The following is a 20378-nucleotide window of genomic DNA, read 5'->3' on the forward strand; positions in this document are numbered from 1 at the left end:
ATTAATAAGAATGTTTTCATGGCCAATTAAAAAAATCTGAATTAAGAATTGTATTTAAAACTTCTCTACCTGCATTGTATTTCAATTTCATCATTGAAAACAGCCACTTGGAAAACAAAAAAACTGGCACTTTTTTTTGTTTTCATGACGATTGAAGGCATAGTCAAAAATATTTTTGGTAACCATGGCTTAACTCAGCATTGAATAAGCTAAGTTTTTATGTAACTTTTTTATGCAGGTCTACAAGCATCCATAATTTTTAATCCGATAAGACTGGGGTACCTGAAACCACAAGCTTTCAACCATTGCATTGGCCGGTGGGTTGAAGGTGAGGGGGAGGGAAAAGTAGACACAGAAATCTTCCCCTTCCCTTTCTGCGGCAGCCTCTACTTGAAAGTGGTCAGGTGGTCGAAAAGCCTAGTAGAGTAACTCCTTCCAGTCTACCTGCTGATCGTACTGGGGTTCAGAAGCACGTGAAAAAAAGTGTTGCATATGAACTTTGGCTTTGAGAAGACAATAAATATTGTGATTTGAAAATAAATAGAGATGTGAGATCGATTGATCTATCATTGCTAGACTCACTATTCCCCAGGGCACGTCACTGTTTACACTGTTTCAAAAAATCTCACACCTGCTTTTCCATAGGAAATGGGCTGCATATATTTATTTATACCACAGGTAAACAGTTCACAATTTTATCAATTCACCATTGAGCATCTTAGTTACAACTAATCTGGGGAGCCATGATGAAACTCTAGGGTGAGAGGGGACAAGCTAGATAAATTAAGCTAGTAAATATCCCGTCATTTTCTGCCTAATTTTTTCTGGGAAAGCAGGAAAGCAAAATTATAAATTCTACAAATGTTCAAAAACCGAAAAGTGATAAAAAAAAATAGTAACATTCGGAGGAATGAATTATTCATATATCCACAGCAACTAAACACTGGTTATTGGAACTAATTACATGTGAAATATCTGATTTGAATACCTCATTTCTTCTATATCTGTTGTTGTCACTTAACTGCTGCATAATCTGGCTGCAGACATCTTGCTTCACTAAAGGGTTGTTACGGACGTCCACAATGGCCAGGTATGTGTTGAGAGAGAGAATTTTCAGAATATGTCTAGCGCCAACATTGCTGAGCCCACAGTTCTGAAGATCTAATGCTAAAAGGTAAAAAAAAAGGGGGGGAGGTTAAAGAATGAAAATGTTCATCAAGATGGTAGCACACACAAGAAATCAATGCAATTGCAAAACTTTGAATTTATATTAAGAGAGAAAGGATGGTTCGCCATGATCTTGCATTACTACTTGCACCATAGTGGACGGGATGGTGGGATTTTGAAAACTAACAAGAGAGAAACAAAATGCAACATTATGCACACTGTAATATGATCATTTGCATCGGCCTTTTTCAACAATCTCACCTGTGTTTAGTCGTTTTTCCATTTCCATCATTACTACAGGTGGGAAACCCACAAAACATTAGACTTTTAATATGTTATTATGTATTGTTCCTTTCATTATTTCTCTGGTTTGTTAACGTGTAGGAGAATGCTCTATGTAGAACGTGGGATAAGATAGTTACTTTATTCATTTATTCCTGATGAACATGAAGAATATGATTTCACATTTTCTTAACTCACAGCTCATCTTTGGGGATTTAAAAATTGAATCACACAAATTCATGCAAATAAACACTCGCCAGAAATGTGCATTGAGTTCATTTCACATTACTTGCATACTTAACCACATGAGCTTGCACTGCTTTATATACTGACAAGGTTCTGTATATCTATGATCTAGTCATATACATGGTTAGTGTACACCTTATTTCAGGTACTTATAAGAAATCCGAACTATTAAACTTTGAATGTTACAGTTATATTGAAAGGAAAATAGGACCTCTGATGCCCTAAAGATTAAGACAATAAAATAAAGGATTACTAGGTTCAATCCATGATAGGAAGACAAATTTCACTACCAATTAACCTATGAGCATAGACTTGGGTTATACTTTTCAAAGAAAAGAACACTGCACTCACCTTTAATCCAGAGATCATCGATAAGCGCTTCACATAACTCAGATGCACCTTCGTCCCCCAATTCATTGTTATTGTTCAGAGAAATCCTCTTCAAGCCAGGCATTGAATCCAGATCTGGATGTCTGTACCTCAACGAACCCATCCACGTTGCTGTAAACCTGTTCAATTTCTGATGCTGAAACAACAAATCTTGTATCAGAGTAGGTAATTCAAAATTTAGTACGAAACTCTCATAACAGATATCCTCATATCCACAGGTGCCACGAGAAAACAGACTGTTTAACCAGTTTTTGTTGCAGTATTCAGATCTGAGGATGTCTGGAAAAACCTAAGTGAAGCAAATATTTCTTCCTATTTCCAACTAACAAACCTCAATGAAATTAGTGGACATTATTGAGAATTTTCAGAATCCATTTTTCTCCGACGTAAGAAAAACAAACAGCATAATAATGCAAAATAAAAATTAAAAAGCTTCCAAGTATATTAATTTTCCTTTTTATCATGCCATTTGCATTTCCAGACATTGCCTAAACTTCCACTTTAAAACCCCCATATACTTTAAACATTTTTATGACTGCCTTGGATCACATATATTACTATTTTTTCGAGTATTAAATCTGAATATAGATACCTTCAATACATTTTTAAAAATGATAATACAGTGGAACACTGATTTTGCTGGATAACGTACATACATCATATTGATCACATCAAACATGTCACAATTCTTTCCCACATATTCTGTTAGTAGCCCATCATTTACCCACAGGCTGTGAAAATGAATTTACCTGCTTACAGAGAACAAATTTACAATTTTTAAAAAATCAGTGGGACACAAATTTTACATTTCCAGGGACCACAATGAAAAACTAAACTACAGGCAGTGTAAAAACTGAGGAAAACTGTGTAACACACGGCTTTATTGGGACCATGAACAAGTCAATGTATAATGTGGGAAGGTCTAAAAACATTGGAACATAAAATGTTGTTTCCACTGTACATATTATAAATAAATTTACTAACCTTTATTAAGCCTGCAATCATCTCACATCCCTTGTAAGTTATATTACAGCTAGACAGATTTATGGATGTAAGATTTGGAAGGTTTTTTATATTGACACAAATAGTTTCACATCCTTGATCTCCTATCTGACATTTATCAAGGGAAATATGTTGAAGTGATTCGCACATTGATATCCCCTATAGAGTATAAATAAAATTGTATAAGGAAGATTAGCAGAGAATGAGATGCAAGAAATATACTTAGTAAAGCACTTACAATTCTAGCAACTGAAGTACGTTCATTGCAGTGGTTCAGATTTCATTATTTTAAACTGCAGGTTCCATCCCAATTAGCATATCTAAGTTTAAAGTGGAGTTTAAAAAAAGGAATTACTTTGAAGAGTAATTTTGCTGAAAGTAAGTAGCTATACTTCTCTTCAATTACAGATTTACCAATACTTTCATCCCAATAGCATGAATATTTGGAATTAATGAAGTACCTTACTGAAATTGTGATTTTTTGGGATGGAGACATTACTTCCTTGATTAGTAGTAAAAGTGCCACACTTTAAAATAAACATTAAATACTTTTTTTAATGTTTCACCATCTTCTCATTAAAGAGAAAAGTTATCACATTTGAATCTTAGTAATTTGGTGGGAAACAGAAAAATTGTTACACTTTTTGATGAAAGCAAGAAACTTGGTATGATTAATTGTTATACCATTTAAGTAATTTTCAGTTTAGAACACACTCCTTATCTGCATGCTGATGGCAGCCATCTTGAAAATAGTCTGCCATACTGGACATTTTTAAATTTGATATATCTCAGTAATGGGGACACCTATCAAGATCCAATTTCTAAAAAAATACTCTAAATAGTGTAAACTTTCATAATAAATCAGTAAATGTTTTGTAGAAACTCACTTTGTGTAACATTAATGACAATAATTGCAAACTGAAAGCATTAATACGTGGACTATCTAGAAAATAACTTACGTTTTGGTGGAGTGGGGCGAGAGGCAGGGATAATGCCGCCATCTTGGTGTCAGAGCATCCCCTCACTCAGTATGCATCCAGCTGTGGTAGCGTGTGGTTTGTGTTGCTTCTGCTGTGTTCAATGTGAATGTTTAAAATGTGTGCTGCAATTGAAAATCCCGCGAATTGTGAAGTGCGGTCAGTGATTAGATTTTTGTTGGTGAAAAACCACAAACCAATTGAACTTCATCGGCAACTTTGTGAGGTGTACGGAAACGACGTAATGAGTGAAGGCAGTGGTGCAATATGTTTTAAAATGGCTGCACTAATGTGCATGATGTAGAGCAAAGTGGCCGACCGAGCATTGTGACTGATGAACGGAACTGGTGGCCAATGCAAAGATTCATGAAAACTGCCGCTTCACAATTACGGAGCTCTTGCCCGAGTTTCCTCAAATTTCACAAAGTTTGTTGCATGAGATTATGATGCAAAAGCTAGGCTACCATAAGTTTTGTACAAGATGGGTACCGAAATTCTTGTCAGAAGACCACAAAAAAACAGTGCATGGCAGCATCGTTGAAATTTCTCAACTCACTTCTCGATCGTGTTGTAACTGGGGACGAGACTTAGGTAAAACACGTGAATTGTGAGACAAAAAAAAGTCTATGGAGTGGGGACACACATGTTCTCCCAGAAAACCAAGGAAATGTTTGCAAATGTTGTCAGCAAGAAAGATCATGGCGACCGTTTTTTGGGACAGAGAGGGTGTGCTTCTGCTGGATTTCCTCGAATGTGATTCAACAATAACCTCTGAGAGATATTGTGAAACATAAAAAAGTTAAGAGTGAATCAAAACAAGCATCGGGGAAAGTTGAGTTCCAAGTTGTTGTTTTTTTCATGACAACGCCCACCCGCACCGGAGAGCTCTTGGATGGGAGGTGTTTGATCATCCACCATACATACTGGATCTTGCGACTATCATATGTTTCTACACATGAAGACCTGGCTCGCAATGCAGCATTTCAATGACGACGTGGAACTACAAGCGGGCGTGAATGAGTGGTTGAAGTCCCAGGCGGCAAATTCTATGACGATGGAATTAATAAGCTGGTGCATGGTTATGATAAGGTGTCTCAATTTGTACAGAGACAATGTTGAAAAATAGTGTAAGAGCTTGATTTTCAAATTTATATAATAAGAAATGTTTCCCTTCACTTGGGTTTTATTTATTCCAAAACATAAGTTACTTTCTGGATACCCCACGTAATTCTCGAATCCAAAAATAATATTTTATATATTGTAAAGTTAAGTAATGTTTGTTAGACTTGATATTTAAATTTTAGATGAACTATTTAAACTTAAACTACTATTTTTTTTAGTATTTATAAATTTACCTTAAATAAAATGTTTATGATATATATATACAACTGACAAACAATTCAATTTGGTTTCTAAAAAAAGGATTGATTGTAATTCAGAGAATACTATTCTCTTATTTTTATAATAGTGAAAATTATTTACAAAATATTTTGTTTTGAATTTGTCATTTGATCAGTTCCCACACCCACATCCTTCATAGTTGTATAATACAGTGCAGGAAAGATTTTACATTTGACACTTGAAATGTCCAGTGTACTATTTAATCTGATTTATCTGCAGATATTACCAGTAAGCTGTGATACTGACAGCCACTGATGCCCATTTGCACCAACGATGTACTAACTTGCGAGTAAAAGGATCTGTGGGTCAGGGTAATCCTCGAGTAACGATCATCTTCTGTTGCACCAAAGTGCAAGGTGCAATGAACATAGCGAATCATGAAACTCTGGATTAACTCTAGGAGAGAAGACGTAGACCTAGATAGCACTTTGTTTTTTGATTTTGATGTGCATGCATTCTCCCCATTAGTAAAAAGATGCACTTTGTTTTTGGAAATAACATCTTCCAGTCGGAAACTTCTGTCCAAAAGATAGGTCTGAAAGAAAATCTGGGATTGTTCCATACCAATGCCTTTTATTTACTAGCAATACCCCTTGCAGGGGCGGCGCGTGCCTTTTCAGTCAGGCAGGGCACATTTTTCTTTTGGGTGGGGAGGGGGGGGGCAGTTTACCTCTATATTCCTCTTTAAGGTTTTTGAGGGGAGTTCCTTGATATGGAGTAAGTAAATTGTTCGAACAATTTGGAATAAAATTAACATTCTGATCAAGATATCTCTCCAAAGAGCATTAAATACTCACTACGTAGGAATACGAAAAATCAGCAACGTATGGAACAAATTACATGAATAAAAAAAAAATCGAATATTGACGTCGGAACCCTATACGCTTGCAGTAACTAAACTTTGGGTAGATACTGGAATGATTAGGAAAATGTTACACTGCAGTTTCTCTTCGATTGTCAATGAATTGAAAGGCGTAGATATTAAAGTTTCTACATGATTCAATGCCATATTCACCAAATAACCACTAATATCAATGACTAACTAGGAAGATGATGCAGCGTTAAGTTCAGTTACAACATTTTACATTGGCCATGTACCCCCAAAAAGTTCGTTTATACTTACGAAGATATTCTGCATGTCAAATTGCTGGAACACAGACACAATTACACAAATAAATAAACACGTACAGTAACTATAAATTCGCGAAAAACTAATTATTTCATAAGCGACCAATACGCACAGACGGAACGCAACGCAAACTCACACACTAACTCAAATCCAAATCCGTATTACAATGGGAAGAAAGAAGGATCTTTTTAAAAATACGAGGGACTAGTTTGTGCAATAAAAAGTGTTGTCAACTTTTCAGGTCGCCGGAACAAGCGTGAAGAAAACCATTCGAGGGATTTTTTTCTATCTTATTGCTGCAGGCTGGAAGAACTGCCTGCCAAGAGTTGGAAACACTGAACGGTGAAAGAGGCAAACATGAATGGGCAGGGCACCTCGTTCCCTGCCCAGAGACGGCTACGAATTTTGCGCTTTTCCATTGTGAGGGGACCGTCCCTTGCCGATGCTGTAAATGTTTGGATCAGTCAGTGACGTCACGTCTCCGGGGCAGAGCCGAGATTGAACTCTCTCCAACAGGACGGAGAAATATATTAACCTCGCACAGGGTGCATACCCTGTAAGTCTGGTTGCAGCAACGTAGGGGTTGAGGGGAAAAAAAATATTTACGCGTATATACCGATCGTCTCTTCAGATGAACTTTTTATGTTAAAATTGTTGTGGGGCACTGCCCTAGTTGCCCTTTATGTAGCATCGACACTGACCCCTTGTATTTAGCACAATAGAATACTTAGTTAAGTGGGAGAAGGGGTTTCCCAATTCATTCATGGCTTCAGTGAATGTTTCCACTGGGTCAACTAACAGTCGATGCTTCCAGGGCCCAAGTGTCATTACTTTGTGCAGGAGCGATGATATTGTTCACAAAGTCTTCAGAAGCCCTCATTACTTCTGCCTCTGAAATCATCATAGTGGAACCACAAGCAATAAAACCTGCGCAGACCCGCAACTCCTGTGCACCTTACTCCCGCATAGAGGGGAGGGGCAGAATGGAGCATGCTTTCTTATGGCCCAAGCTGAATGGAGGAAGGAAAAGCTGCACAGAGACTTTTCGTCGAAGGTTACTTTCCTTGTGGTTGCTCTACAGCTGTGGGAGCAGCAGCATCTTGAGATCAACTGCAGATCCACAATATTTTTACCATTGCATTATTTTGTTCACAGTATTTAAACTCCATTCTTTGGAATGTGCAATAGATTTGTGGTATGTGAATTTATCTTTATAAAATGCATGGTATACTGCAGGTGTCTCTCATCTAAGGCATCTTGCCCATGAAATACATCAAATCTCGCAGATTCCACAGAGGTATGACGTGTAAGGAGAAGTTTACCTCTTTTCCAGGTAAACATGAAATGCATCACAAAATTAGATCTCGTGAGTGCGTCTCACAATGATCACCATCAAAAACAAATATGTTCACCTGAAGACGAGAGAAGAGGTGCCCTTTACAACACAGTGTTAGAATAAGTTTAGTAAAAAGCACTAGACACTGGATAATGTCAAATTAACATTGCATGCTAATGAAGAACCACTGTCACTAACATTTAGAGAATTTTTAGTGACTAGTCATGTACGGTGGTGTGTGTTTTTACATATATTGTTAGTTGCTACAAGAATAAAAACCACTTTAAAAGTAGCATTTGTTGTATTATTTTGTAATGTTTAATGCTTATTTCATCAGTATCTATGGGTACATATGTCGAGAGTAGAAGAGTAATAAAACTATTGCATGTAAGGTTTGCAAGTGATTCAACAATTCATCCAGTTCACCACACCATTCAAATAATTATAAAGTCACCAGTTTCCCCATTCGCATGCATTTTATATTTCTGTGCTTACACGATAACAAAAAAACACTGACCTTCACAAAGATATTCAAATATTCTTCTGACATTGGCAATCCATCCAACTCGATGCAAGAAAGTGATTTTGTTTTAACTAGGCAATCTCTCAGAGCCTCTACCAGCTGATAGAAAATGAAACGTGTGAGCAGAACAGGCTTTTTATTGACTTTATGTGTTTTTTCTTCTGTGTTAATGTCTTCCAATACTGCAAAAACGGAGAAACTGTTATCTTCATTTACTGCTAAATTCAAAGAGCAGGAAGCACATAGAAGGATGATAACACTAAGGAACATTTGTCTAGTATTTTCTTTCAGCTGATGATGCACACCATTTCCAGAAAATAGTTGCCTCTTTATTACTTTCCACATTATTTAATTTATATACAATACCAACTTTTCTACATAATTACTACATACACATTTCTTTGAAGATAAGAGAAAGAAAATCTACTTAATGTTTGTTCAGTCATTTCCATGCCCTTTATTAACATTTTTAGGGCAAAAAAATATGTTAGTTAAGTCGAAAAATAATAATATTATCATTAAGTTAAACAAGGCTATTAATAATAATATCTGGTTTCTTATTTAAGAAAAAAAAAGATGTTCTATCAAGGAAATTAATGGCAAAATAAATAGAAAACTGGAAGATTTACAGAATAACAAAAAGGTTATTGGTCCCAGCTGGTAAAAAATATTAACACTAATTATTATTTTATGAATATTATTTATGGGTCATTCCATGTCAAATCATCCAGAATTTTGTGAAAATGTCACCCACCATCTCCGATTTTGATGAAATTCAGTATACTTATAGAACTTTTCATGCTGATTACAAAAATGACAACTTTTTTGAGATTGGTCAAGGGGTTCAGAAATTACGTGATTTTAAAAATCTCCCTGTACGCCACATGCGGCTCCACTTTGAATGACACGCATTAGGCTGCAAATTATAGTATCTTCTCTCAGGTTTGCCGTAGAAACTTCAAGTTTGATTTCTTTTGCTCAGGATAGTGTAAGCTTTCATTTAAATAAGGTTTCTGATCAGTGTATCAATAACCATGTATTTTATGTATAGTTTCATGTATTTTTTTAGAAAAATAAATGACTAACTTCAAGAGCGAATTTCATGCAATGCCCCCCCCTTCAATTTCACCTAAATTTTATATACAGGTAGCTGAGAGTGGGTACTAATGCTTGATGGAAAAATTGGGATGGGCGGTTCAGAGACAGGGTGATAAAAGAATCATTTGCATTAAAAGTTAATCTTATTAAAAATACTTATGTATTTAGCACAAAGTCTGAAGTACAATATGTTTTGAGGTATAACATTCAAAATTTCTGTTCACTATGTGTGAAGGTAAGCATAGGCGTAACCTGGTGGGGGCAAAGGGAATAATTTTCCCTATCCAAAATTTATAGATTAATTAAAACCTACAAATAATAATTGCAGTGGAACCCCGATTTCAAGTTCCTCGATTTTACATTTCCCTGCATTTTACATTCAATATTGGTGGTCCCAACATAGCAAATTTTCCTCGTTTTACATTTTCTCGCATTCTAAGTTTTTTCAGCTTGGTCCCCTGAACAACGTAAAATCGAAGTTCCACTCTATCTAAGTTAGTTTCAACTGTCTTCAATTTTTTAAAAATATTATAATCATAGTCATTAGCATTCGCAAGCTTAGCAAATTTTCTTCAAGAACATTCTTCTTTTTGTGCATTTTATCTCAATATGGATTTTTTTTAATACTCTTCACGGAGATATGTAATATGAAGTAAGAATTAATAATACACATTTGTGCTGATTGAAGGTTTTCCAAATGGAGCTTTTCTTGCCACATACCACAGAAAATCTCCTTGTGGTGGGGTGGTTGGAACACTTATTAGACTTGTATAGACATCAACAGTATCAAGTAACAAGTTCAGCAATGAAGTACCAATTCCATAGAAATAGTATTCGAGGCATAAATTTCTTATTAATCACGTAAGGTGAAATGATAACAACCCGCAGTACAACGTGTCAGCGATTGCAAAGTACTATACAACAGCACCAGGAAGATTAAGTATGCACTGTTTTGAACTTAGGCTACAGGTTATTTACAGTGTTCGGTAAGTTACTCATTTAAAAAGTAACTCTGTTACAGTTACTGGTACTTTGAAAGTAACTGAGTTACTTTACAGTTACTGTGAAAGAAACTTACAGTTAATGATCATTGATTTGTGTAAAAATTACAAATTGTGTTTCTAGTACATAATCCGTATGTCATCATAAACCTACATTACTACTGCAAATAAATGATGAAACACAGAATCAACTTTGCTTGAACGATTTTAATTAAGAAATCATTTGAATGCTGACCACGGTATTTTGAATATGGTGTCATTGATTCCACTTGCACCTATTTCTTTCTCCTCCATTCCAAGTTCAACAAAATCCAAAGATCCACTCCTTCAACGATGACTGTTTCCTAGCTCGACAGTCCACCTAAAACACTGAAGTTTTCACATACAAGTAGATATGAATTGAAGTAAAGCGTGGATGAAGTTAGCATGCAACAAAGCATAGCTTCCTTGACAGGCCAGCAATTCCAAGAAAATCCTTTTACGTAGCATCCAGAGAAGGTACAGATATATTTTTTTTACAGTTGGGAACAGAAAATGTGAACGGCACAATTTATAGTGCATGAAATTTTGGCAATGCATAGAATACAATTGAGTTTTCGGTACTATCTTCATGGGCGTAACTTGGGAACTTGGGAACTATCTTTGGTTGAGAGAATCAAAGTTTTCAGTCCCATAGAAATAGTGTCAAAGATTATTTGCTAAATACATTTGAAAAATCACAATAATTACTCTTTTCTTTGTTTGTTCCTCAAGTGCCAGGAGGTTCACAAAATATATTTAACTTGTAGGTTTTAATTAATCTATACATTTTGGATAAGGAAAATGATTCGCTTTGCCCCCACCAGGTTACGCCTATGCTTACCATCACACATAGTGAACAGAAATTTTGAATGTTATACCTCAAAACATATTGTACTTCAGACTTTGTGCTAAATACATAAGTATTTTTAATAAGATTAACTTTTAATGCAAATGATTTTTTTGTCACCCTGTCTCTGAACTGCCCATCCCAATTTTTCCATTAAGCATTAGTACCCACTCTCAGCTACCTGTATATAAAATTTAGGTGAAATTGAAGGGGGGGGGGCATTGCACGAAATTCGCTCTTGAAGTTAGTCATTTATTTTTCTAAAAAAATACATAAAACTATACATAAAATACATGATTATTGATACACTGATCAGAAACCTTATTTAAATGAAAGCTTACACTATCCTGAGCAAAAGAAATCAAACATGAAGTTTCTACCACAAACCTGAGAGAAGATACTATAATTTATAACCTAATGCATGTCAGTCAAAGTGGAGCCGCATGTGGCGTACAGGGAGATTTTTAAAATCGCGTAATTTCTGAACCCCTTGACCAATCTCAAAAAAGTTGTCATTTTTGTAATTAGCATCAAAAGTTCTATAAGTATACCGAATTCCATCAAAATCGGAGATGGTGGGTGACATGGCCTGGATGATTTGACGTGGAATGACCCTTATATTATTATTATTAATTAATTTGCACATGCACTGTCAATAGAAACCTGATTCATCCTAATCAAATTCTTGTCTTCATGTAACTTTGGCACAAGTAAGTAAAGTTAATAGGATGCAACAATAGATAAATATGAATTTTGTTTATTATTTTTAGTACTTTGCAACTCATTTGGGGTTACAGACACCCTGGACCTCCTCCCTCTAAATAGGCTTACCTACATTGAGCACAACGAAAGATTCAACAAATTATTCTCCAACCTCAGAATTATTAAACGTCTTTTCTAATTCAATATAAAAAAATATCTGCCATAAACAGATAACACCAAGCATGGCAAGTTCAATTACCTTTCTTTAAGGGGCATTTACTCCTGATGGCTATGAAATGAAGAGCTTGATCTTGGCTTAGAGCTTTGATAACTGGACCCCAGTCAAGCAGTTTTAGAGAATCAGCATTGAAGTCCAAGACCTTCTTTGACAGATGAGCCTTGACATTTGGCAATGGATACAAGTTATGAAGTTTGCAGATATCTGAATAACAACCCATGAAGCTGTGGAAATTTGCCTTTCGATCTTTGGTGGACGGCAACATTTTCCTTTCTGCAAAGAAAACAGCATGAGAATCAATTTTTTTTAAAAAAAAAAAAAAATTAGCATTCCCTCCATGGTACTTTCATCTTACTCCATCTTTTGATGTTTAAAGTAGTTGGTTAATCAACTAGCACAAAGCATTCATAGCTCTTGAGAATCATCACAATACAATGTTGAAAAAAAATTAAAAAAATACATAACAGACAAAGTACACAAATTAATATTTAATGTTTATTATGTGGTAACACGGACAACTGCAAAGGATAAGTCCATGAAAACAGGTAAAACGTATTTTAAAAAAACTGTTTGAACATATCAATCTGTGTTGGCAACACTGATTTGTCAAATGCAATCTACTCCAAGTACTGTTTTTATGAAAAACTAAATATGCTGACCAAAGCAAAATTTATTTTCTTTTAAAACATAAACTAAACATTACGTTTCAACCTCCTAGCAAAGTCTTCTTCACACTCTGTACCAAATACAAATTAAATAAGGTACAAAACAGGAAGATACATATACACAAAACTCACTCTCCTCCAGACACAAGATTATTAGAAAGTTGTTTATCTGGAACATTCATTTCCAGGTGTTCTAGCAGGTGGCCTTCCCCTGTCATTTGTTGTTTCACCTGACAGTGGATTGAGATTTCATCTGGAACATAGTTGGACTCCTTATCTCATGTTCTTTTTCCTTTCTTTCTTCATTCCTCTTCCTTCTTATCTCCTCCTTCACTCTTGTCGCTTCCACTCTTTCTAACACCTTCTTCAATTCCTTGTTTATCTTCAGTCCCCCATTCCAGTTCATTGTATCTTCTTCCCCTTTCTTCTCTATTTCCTTGGAAGGGAGGATGAAGCATCTTAAAAATAGTGAATAATGCAAACAAGAAAAAGGAAAACAGAGAAGAGGAAGGGATTATCTACGAAGTGAAGTGTAAAGAATGTCAGAGTGTGTACATAGCAGAAAAAAAAGTGACTGAAAGAACATATTGATGAAGCATGACTTAAGAGAGAGAGAAAAATGTGATATTTAAGCACACGAGAGAAACAGGACATGACATAAGGAACAAAACAGGAAGATCAGATAGGAAGGGAGAAGAGAGTACTAGTGAGAAAATGGAAGGAGGCCAAAGAAATAGAGAAGAAAGGTGAAGAAGACACAATGAACTGGAATGGGGGACTGAAGATAAACAAGGAATGGAAGAAGGTGTTAGAAAGAGTGGAAAGGACAAGAGTGAAGGAGGAGAGAAGAAGGAAGAGGAATGAAGAAAGAGGAATGAAGAAAGAAAGGAAAAAGAACATGAGATAAGGAGTCCAACTATGTTCCAGATGAAATCTCAATCCCCTGTCAGGTGAAACAACAAATAACAGGGGAAGGCCACCTGCTAGAACACCTGGAAATGAATGTTCCAGATAAACAACTTTCTAATAATCTTGTGTCTGGAGGGGAGTGAATTTTGTATATATGTATCTTCCTGTTTGGTACCTTTTTATGCTTAGGAAAATGGAAAGAAACAGTAATTCGTTGCTGTATTTATAAGTACTATCACAGGGGAAAACACCCTCCCTTGTCTCTTGAGTGCACAGATATTTTGACACTACAGTATATATGGCCGCGGTGGCCCAGTCGGTAACACATATGACTACCATGCACAAGGTCCCGGGTTTGATCCCCCGCCGGTTCAAATCCGGGAACTTTTCTAATGTTGGAAGCGGCCCTCGCCCCCACCCAGCATCGAATGACGTGGGTACCTGGGGGAAACCGGGGGGGGGGGGGGTGTAAAGGCGGTCAGGGGCATGATGCTGATCACATCACCCCCACTCACGACCGGATCAAAAAAGTGTGGAGCGTTACCCCCACACTCCCTATACGCCTTCATGGTATGGTGCTAAGCACAGGGGAGCACTTTACCTTTACTTTTACAGTATACATCTCTTTATTGGTGATTCCATGGATCTGCCAGAACAGCTTGACTACCAGCACTACTTGTTAATCAAGAGACTAGTACTTATACTGGTTTCAGCAGGAACCACTAGAGGTTACTTTGCATATTCATCAGCTGTAGCGAACTATGTGTTGCATGCATATATACCACAACTTTTATATCCATCTAATTGTCTCTACATACGATTGCAAAACCAGGCACCTATCATATCAATTACTCGGATTATGTTTTTTCTTCAAGCAAAGTACATCAAGATCCTGAGCAGCAACTCCATGCACTTCCCTTGTGTCTAAAATTTGTTATCCTAACATTGGCTTACTGCATTTTTGTTACCAATGTCAATTTAATGTTTTACTCAGCCACAATGTCATGAAAGAAAATATGGAATACACATAAAAGCCTAATTCGTATTTACATTTGAGACCTAAGAACAATTTTACATTCATCCCTGGACATAAATTATACATTACCGGCCTCTGTGGCTGAGTGATTATCACACCATGCTAAAACACGAGGGGTCCGAGGTTCAAATTCCAGCCTGGGCATGGGCGATGGTTCGATTTCTATTTATGTATGCTAACACACATTTCATCAGCACTGTATTTTTTATGGAGAATCCTTCCTCTATGAGCATATTTGATTAAAATTTCAATCTCCACCAAACGTCTCAAATTTGTTTATTTTGTTTTTCACATTCCTACTTACGTATTCTATTTTGCTAAGGATTCTTGAAGGTGGGATTTCACTTTATTTACTAAAACAATTTCAATTTTCCACATATCGAGTAATTATTGTTCATTCGTTTTTCCCTTGCAATCTTGACTAGTGTTGTCTATCATCAGTGGGTATGCAGTGTTTCCACCCTTCTTCACTGAAAAATACCTACTTTCCCCCACACACCATTCACGGATAGCCCCACGAACCATGCACAGCAAGGTTAGGTTAGGTTACATTAGGTTAGGAAAACATAGTTAAAATTGTCATCTTCAAAATTGTCATGCTCTTGCAAAAGAACGGCGTGGTTAGAAACACTGACCGGGGGTTACATCATCAAACGCATGCAACATTTAGTTCACGTAGTGGAAGGACATAGAGGCAACAGCTTCTGTGCATCAGAGAGACATTAATCTTGAAAAATACATGATTTACCGGCCAAAAAAATAAATGATGGTCAGATTTAGGATTCTTAGCATTAAAATAATGTCCCTAAATGCTGCCAAACCGGATCACGTAATATCTGGTCTGAATCAGAAAACCCTCTTCAAGCCTCGGGGAAAAAAAAAAAATGTGCCAATATTTCATGTCCAAAATGACCATAAGCTAAGAACGGCTGTCTTCTGGGAAGCGAGGCCACTTTTCAAATCATAAAATTCTCCATTAAATAATACTTAGTGTAGCTTTTAACTGTACTAATTGGTTTTTCCAAGCTTCAAATTTACTTTCACAATCATTCCCAGTATTTCAAAACACTTCCTAATATGCCTGTAAAACTTGCGAAAACCACTCAACATTTTGAACAGTTACCATTCGCTAGTCATAATCATTGGTGCAATTACCCAACATGGAAATTGTCTCTACTTTTGCCTGCTTTCACGAGTAGCTTAGGTTATTTAGTTTTGTTGTTATTGTAATTTTTAGATTGTGGGTGATGTTTGGTTCCCTCAGTATATCTGAAATTTCCTTTCATTACTGTACTTGTATAGAACATTTTGTAACACGAGAAAAGGCGGTAAAAGTTTACTATCCGTCGGACACCTATAACTTCTGAGTTTTGTCAATTTTTGACATTTGTACTTACCTATCTGCTTCGCGGAACATTGCGTGAATGGTTTTTAGGGCTATCCATCCAGGAATCGATGCGAAATTTAAACAAAAAAATTATTTTCGTTTGAAATTTTTGACTCAAATTTCCCACCGATTCCGGGCTCCGCCCCTGGTGTAATTGACCTACCACCCCCAACTGCTAACGCAGCCCCACCTCCGCTCCGGCTCCCCGGCTTTCTCTATAGACTCCCTCTTAAAGGCATGTTAGAAATTGGCCAGAGTCACCTGCCCCAAACTTTTAAACTTAAAGAAATCTGTTTCCAGGATATGGAAAACTTACCTGAACTTCACACAAAACACCTTCCCGATGTTAGACAACACTACAGGAACTTATTATGGTAAGTAGTTTCTTCTGTAGAAATGAAGAAATCTGTCCGAAGGATAGTAAACTAGTACCCACTATTATATTATTGCACGTAAAATATGTTTTTCCTGCTGCTAAAAGCAATGCATTTCTCCATTTGTTTCCGTCCACACTGTTGACGCAATACGCACAGTTGCTGTCATTTGTTTCGGGGTCTTCCTCTCCGCACAAGAGTTTTGCTACCTTGTGTTCCGAAGTCAGACGAGGTTAGGTTAGGCCTGTTAGGTTAGGTTTCATTAGTATAAATACAATGAAAAATTATTCTTTGGGCTAAGAGAACTATACCAAGCTAGGCTAAAATAAAAATGCTTTTTCCCGTGACATCAGAACACAAGGTTGCTCAAGTGTTGTGCGATAAGTGAGACCCTTCGTTTCACTGAATTCCGAGTTGATTTGTCGTTCCGGATTCCACCCACACACGTACAGTTTCTTTAATTATTTCAGACGAGGAATGCTTACAAGGTTATGTTAGGCCTGTTAGGTTGGGTTCCAATAGCATAAATACAATGAAAAATGTTTTTCCTGCTACTAAAAGCAATGCATTTCTCTATTCGTTCGCGTCCATATTGTTTACGCACAGTTACTTTCATTATTTGGTAACACTTTACTATACCTGAGACAGATTTCTTCAAATTTACAGGAGAAAGTACTTACGCAAATCATTTTCTGTAGCGTTTTTGATGTTCGGGAATGTAATTTTGATTCATTTTAATGCGAATGCATGTGGTTTTGTACGAAAATCTATTTCCGACGCGCTATTGCTGCTGCCGCCATTTGCTTCCTGCATGAGAGCACAATATGCTCTCGTATTGTCCGTATATGCTAAATTGAACGAAAGGAGTGCTAATGGAACCAAACCTAACAGGCCTAACCTAACCTAGTAGGCATACCTCGTCCCCGTGATGGTTTGTGGGGCTATCGTGAAATTTTGGGCTAACGTCAATGGTTTTTCTGGCTCAAGGAACGATCAACGGTAAGCTATCGCCATGTTGTGTGTGGAAATAAACCAGAACAGTAAGTACTCGTAAATGTAAGAAATATACATTACTTTCCTAACAAATTCAATTATTTCACCTAAATAAGTGTTCCGGAACGCAGAATAGTACGTTAGCAATGTAAAAAAGTGCGAAAGAAATGATTCCCAGGTGTCTCAGGTATAGTAAAGTAGTACCCATTATTTCAACGAGGAATGCCTACAAGGTTAGGTTAGGTTTCATTAGCTTAAATACAATGACAAATTATTATTCAGGCTAAGAGAACTAAACCTAGCTACCTAACAACGTAGGCATTTTTTGCTTTCACTAGATTTGTGCAGGAATGTGCGCCACCATGTCATTTTTTCCTTTCAAGAGCGGCCAACATTCATTACCGAATTTTAAATGTGTATCATGGCAGGAAAGCAACAATATATTGATCACACATAGCAATCTCAAATGTATTAACACCAAAAAATGCAAATGTAAATGCAAAACTAATGTATGATAAGTATCTGCATCACTGTCAAGAAATAACCAATTAATAAATTGAATAAATAATTACTTACGTGCGCAGTTTTGTTTCTTGAAAGACGAGTGATGTTGAGTATTCAGTGGCTTGGAGTAATTGTGTTTCACGCACAGAGGTTTCAGGTCTCCACTTACGCCCTCAAGCTCGTACTTATGCTCCCTTACGACATACACTTACACTAAACAATAAAAATATCCCAAAGCACAAATATATTTACCCACATTTGTTTTAAATCCCGTACCCACTTTTGAACGAAAATCGTAATTTGTTTTGTTTACAAGCTGTATGAAGTAACCACCAGAAAATGGATCCTCCGATTTATCCATTATCGGAGGAAAAAACACCAATTCTTTGTTAATACGTTTCTCATTACGAATAGATCATATAACATTCGTTGCATATATGTATAAAATATATACAACTACAAGAATTACAAATTAAATGATATTTCGCAGTGACGTGCCCAAGGGGGGGGGGGGTGGAGTCAAAACCCATTTGATCCACTCATTTAAGATTTTACAAAATGTACAGAAAATGTATTTTGACTATCAAATATTCTGTATTAACTTTTTACAAATCTACTGAAAGAAACAGTACATTCAGTGATAACACTTTTGTGGGCGGGCCGGGCTGCCTGATGGCTTTCATAGATTTGGGTAGGGCAAATTTACAATTAAAAATGTATATTGATATTCACAAGCAAGCTTTCTTTCTTTTTTTTTTTATTTGGTGGGGCTGGGCAGGACAGGCCACATAGCTTCAATTTATAAAATGGAAAAAAAGAGAATTGTCCATCACCATTTTTATTCAGTCTGTTTTTCAAGTGAATTAGAAAAAAATGCCATGTGCAGCAGAGTGCAACATCTAGATATTGCTTCGAATCCTTAAAACAGAAAAAAATAATGAAAATAAGCGATGGACAAATGCTTAGGATGATCTTTGCCATTTTGATGTACTGCCAATAATAATAATAATAATAACATTTTCAAAATGCTTTTGATTTTTCTTTAAAAATAAATATAACTATTTTCAATATGGTTTTAACAGTATTTTTTAAAACAAAGTTCAATACATCCCTCCACATTTATTTCATCCCTTTGTCCTCATTTTAAACAGTTTTTACTACCTTATAAAGTATTCCATCCGAGAGCACAACTCAAGGGAGGTAACAAGTATACTGTACCACAATATAGTTTATTAGGTTCACGTTGGTTTGACTTCTTTTGGATAGGGAGATAACATAAACATAATAAAGTTTTTGTATTTAGCTAAAAAAAAATTATATGGTAGCATTTTAAAAGTCTGCCAAATTATTGGGGGGTAGGGTTGGGTTGCTATACATCTTGGATTTTCCAGGACAATCCGAGAATGGTATCATTTGTCCAGTGTCTCGAAAAGCTTCTTTGGGACGCACTTAATATCCAATAAATCAGGTGTGAAAGCAGAAATGATCGAGACCTAATTTTAAAATGCTCATTTTACAAAACAATTTAACTGTACATTGATCCTCTCCCTCTCAATAATAGAAGAGGATAATAAGTTACAAAAATGTGCTGCAGAGATCTTTTGACTTCACAATGGCACATCTCAATGTACTTGCCGACAACAATTAGTAATAATGCTAGTTTTATTTCCTTCTGTTTGCAGTAATATTCCATTATATTGTCCCCTATGTATAGTAAGCTTCTTACTGTAAGCAGTCCATGCTAGAGTGCCTATCTGTTCAGCCTGCAGTTTTCAAAATTTTGACATTGTGAGATAGAAGCTTAGTTCATTATGACACTGAAAAGAAATTGTTAGTTTAATGGTAGATTTCAAAATAACTTTTCGTTTATAAAGAAGTGTAAAGAACATGACAATGAGACCGTTCATAATAATTATTGTGTACATACATACGACTTTATTGTGTCCGGCCCCAAACCCCTCCCCTTCCAATCACCAGTATTACAGATTTTCACTCATGAAATATAGTACTCCTGGGGAGAATACAGTTCGGATAAAATGATTTAGGGGATACTGTACCCATTCCAAAAGTTTGGAGGTGTACAATGTACTCTTCCCTGTTTCTGCACCACTGATATTCACATTGCTGTTACATGAACCAAACTAAAATCC

General features: G+C 36.2%; 1 protein-coding gene across 1 annotated transcript in view; it reads right to left on the reverse strand.

Annotated features, from left to right (window-relative positions):
* Positions 1-18551, reverse strand: part of LOC146003107 (centrosomal protein of 78 kDa-like) — a 38346-nt gene extending 19795 nt beyond the window's left edge. The window contains exons 1-6 of the mRNA XM_083141286.1: positions 18301-18551; positions 12382-12633; positions 8448-8635; positions 3070-3246; positions 2047-2221; positions 989-1167 (exon numbers count right to left, since the gene is read on the reverse strand). Coding sequence (XP_082997412.1) covers positions 989-1167; positions 2047-2221; positions 3070-3246; positions 8448-8635; positions 12382-12625 — 963 coding nt within the window. The 5' untranslated portion in view covers positions 12626-12633; positions 18301-18551. The remainder of the gene's footprint in view (positions 1-988; positions 1168-2046; positions 2222-3069; positions 3247-8447; positions 8636-12381; positions 12634-18300) is intronic.
* Positions 18552-20378: the final 1827 nt, after the last annotated feature.

Source organism: Lepisma saccharinum, chromosome 1 (genome assembly GCF_977018435.1).
Source record: "Lepisma saccharinum chromosome 1, izLepSacc3.1, whole genome shotgun sequence".
Taxonomy (NCBI): Eukaryota; Metazoa; Arthropoda; class Insecta; order Zygentoma; family Lepismatidae; genus Lepisma; species Lepisma saccharinum.